At 53.4% G+C, this 2,850-nt stretch overlaps 1 protein-coding gene across 1 annotated transcript in view; it reads left to right on the forward strand.

Annotated features, from left to right (window-relative positions):
- Positions 1 to 2,850, forward strand: part of CREBBP (CREB binding protein) — a 141,026-nt gene that overhangs the window by 127,993 nt on the left and 10,183 nt on the right. Inside the window, exons 26-27 of the mRNA XM_011982564.1 lie at positions 857 to 1,022; positions 1,424 to 1,591. Of these exons, the coding sequence (XP_011837954.1) occupies positions 857 to 1,022; positions 1,424 to 1,591 (334 nt within the window). The remainder of the gene's footprint in view (positions 1 to 856; positions 1,023 to 1,423; positions 1,592 to 2,850) is intronic.

Genomic DNA, 2,850 nt, shown 5'->3' on the forward strand with positions numbered 1-2,850 from the left:
TCAAGACCAGCCTGACCAACATGGTGAAACCCTGTCTCTACTAAAAATACAAAAAATTAGCCGGGTGTGGTGGCAGGCGCCTCTAATCCCAGCTACTTGGGAGGCGGGGGCAGGAGAATCGCTTGAACCGGGGAGATGAGGTTGCTGTGAGTCGAGATCATGCCATTGCATGCCACCCTGGGCAACAAGAACAAAATTCCATCTCAAAAAGAAAAAAAGAAAGAAAATTTCCTCCTGCTCCTTGCTGTTAATCCATCTCTGCCCCAGGCGACCACTAATCTACTTTCTCTCTCTGAATTTGTCTTTTGTGAATCCTTTGTGCAAATGGAACCCTGCAGTGTGTGCTGTCTCGGGTCTGGCTTCCTTCTCTAGCACTTGGTTTCTGTACTCTAGACCTGCCCCATTCTCTTCTGAAACTTGAAAAGGTTAGGGGCATTTGATCAAAGTGTCTTGAACAGAAGGAATGAGATTTATGTTGATACTGACCCTTGGAGAGAAATAGATAACTGAACTGCCTTTACAGTGCACAGGAGGAAGGGGATGGCATTGCCTTCATGAGCCATCATATTCCCTGGTTCTTTAATGAGGCCTCAGGTTTCCTTTGCAGCCTTGGCCGGGCCCTGTGTGTGCACCCCGAGGGAGAAGTGTTTCCGGGCCAATTTGCAGGCTTGCATTTGCTTGGGATAAAGTTCCAGCCTTGCCCCCCACCACACCCAGCCTTGTGGGCATTCGTTCTCTCTTGTCTCTCTGGTTACTTCTGTCCTGGCTTTAGTCCTTGCTCCTCTGCTATAACTCCTTAAAGGCAGGGCCGATTTCACTGGCACTTTCATCTGACATGTGTGTGTGGGTCCTGCAGGTATGTGACAGGGCACATCTGGGCCTGTCCTCCAAGTGAAGGAGACGATTACATCTTCCATTGCCACCCACCTGATCAAAAAATACCCAAGCCAAAACGACTGCAGGAGTGGTACAAAAAGATGCTGGACAAGGCGTTCGCAGAGCGGATCATTCATGACTACAAGGTACTTGGTGCTGAAGGAAGGTGTGGTGGCTTTTGTTACAACTGAGTGAAGGATGTTTGTGTGCCTTTTTCTTGCATTTACATACTTGTTAATTACCTTCACTTATGAGGATTAGAAAGCAGAAAAATAAAAGCCTAAAGTAAGAATTTTCTTCAGCTGATTGAGGCTTTCCCCTGGCCGTCTGAGAGCAGCACAGTTGAAGCTGTTTCCGTCAGTGGGCGTTGGGGCCTGTGCATCACTGTTGCACACACGGGCTCCAGCACCGTGGTGGGGGGTGCACATGTGTAGGGGGGGTTCCGCCATACCGTAGTGAGGGGTGTGCTTGTGTGGGGGTCTGCCGCACCATGGTGGGGGGCGCGCGTACATGGCCCTCATCTCACTGTTGTGCTTTGCCCACTCAGGATATTTTCAAACAAGCAACTGAAGATAGGCTCACCAGTGCCAAGGAACTGCCCTATTTTGAAGGTGATTTCTGGCCCAATGTGTTAGAAGAGAGCATTAAGGAACTAGAACAAGAAGAAGAGGAGAGGAAAAAGGAAGAGAGCACTGCAGCCAGTGAAACCACTGAGGTAACAGACGCTTGTCTGAGCCCCACTGCCCCCTGTGTCCCGCCAGAGCTGCAGGGTGGCAGGCTGGGAGGCGCATGTCGACTGTTAGGTCCTTTCTGTGGTGGTGTCTCCGTTCACACACGCATATTGACACCATCTGCAGCACAGGGCGTTGGTGGGCAACAGCGTGGGCTCTGCGCTCTCTGCATGGTGGATGCTCTGGGGAGCTGGGGGTCCACTTAGACTCGGAGAGGAGAGAGAGGAAGACAGAAAATGGGACATGGTGGCAGTCAGGACACAGCCCGCTGATGTAAAAAGTGAGTCAGGAGGCACAGGGTTGCCAGGCCTTGTCCCCGTGTTTGGTGGCCACTTCGCAAATGGTGCTCATGCCCTACTGCCCTCTCCTTGGCGCTGCCGCTGAGTGCCAGGCAGTGCAGAGTGAGCCAGACAAAACCGCATCCCTGGTCGGGCATGTTGGCTCACGCCTGTAATCTCAGCGCTTTGGGAGGCCGAGGTGGACAGATCTCAAGTTCAGGAAATCAAGACTAGCCTGCCTAACACGGTGAAACCCCATCTGTACTAAAAATACAAAAAATTAGCCAGTTGTGGTGGCGGACGCCTGTAATCCCAGCTGCTAGGGAGGCTGAGGCAGGAGAAACGCTTGGACCCGGGAGGCGGAGGTTGCAGTGAGCTGAGATCACGCCATTGCACTCCAGGCCAGGAGACAGTGCAAGACTCTGTTTCAAAACAAACAAACAAAACCCTATCCCTGCCCCCAAGGGAGTGGCTGTGTCCTGGTAGGATGTGAAACAAAAAGAACTCAGACCCGAGCATGGTGTGCTCTGAGTGTGGTGGAGCCCTGAAGGGGAAGGAGCCTTGGGGAGGTGATGTGTGGGCCAGACCCGCCCACCACAGGAAGGTGCTGGAAGAGGACCCTCCAGGCAGTGGGAGGAGGCGTGTCATGTGCGGGTTTCTGCAGCTGTCTGGGAAAGAGATGATGGTGGTGTGGGTGTGGGCTGTAGCTATAGGTGCAGGGAGAGCCATGATGAATGTTGAAGGCTGCAGCCCCAGAACTCAGGACAGGCCATTGTGACCAGTGAGGAAAAACCATGAATGGAGGTGCTTCCTGCATGGGACTGAGCCGCTGGCAAGGGTGAGGCAGCCGGGTGCCGGCTGGGGACGTGTTGCCACTCTGGTGCTTGTGGCATATGAGAGCAGGTCTGTGAGGTGGGTGCCGGTTGGGCTGCGGACTCAGTGTGGGGCCTGGGCCGCTTCCACCA

Source organism: Mandrillus leucophaeus, unplaced genomic scaffold, assembly GCF_000951045.1.
Source record: "Mandrillus leucophaeus isolate KB7577 unplaced genomic scaffold, Mleu.le_1.0 Scaffold240, whole genome shotgun sequence".
Lineage (NCBI taxonomy): Eukaryota > Metazoa > Chordata > Mammalia > Primates > Cercopithecidae > Mandrillus > Mandrillus leucophaeus.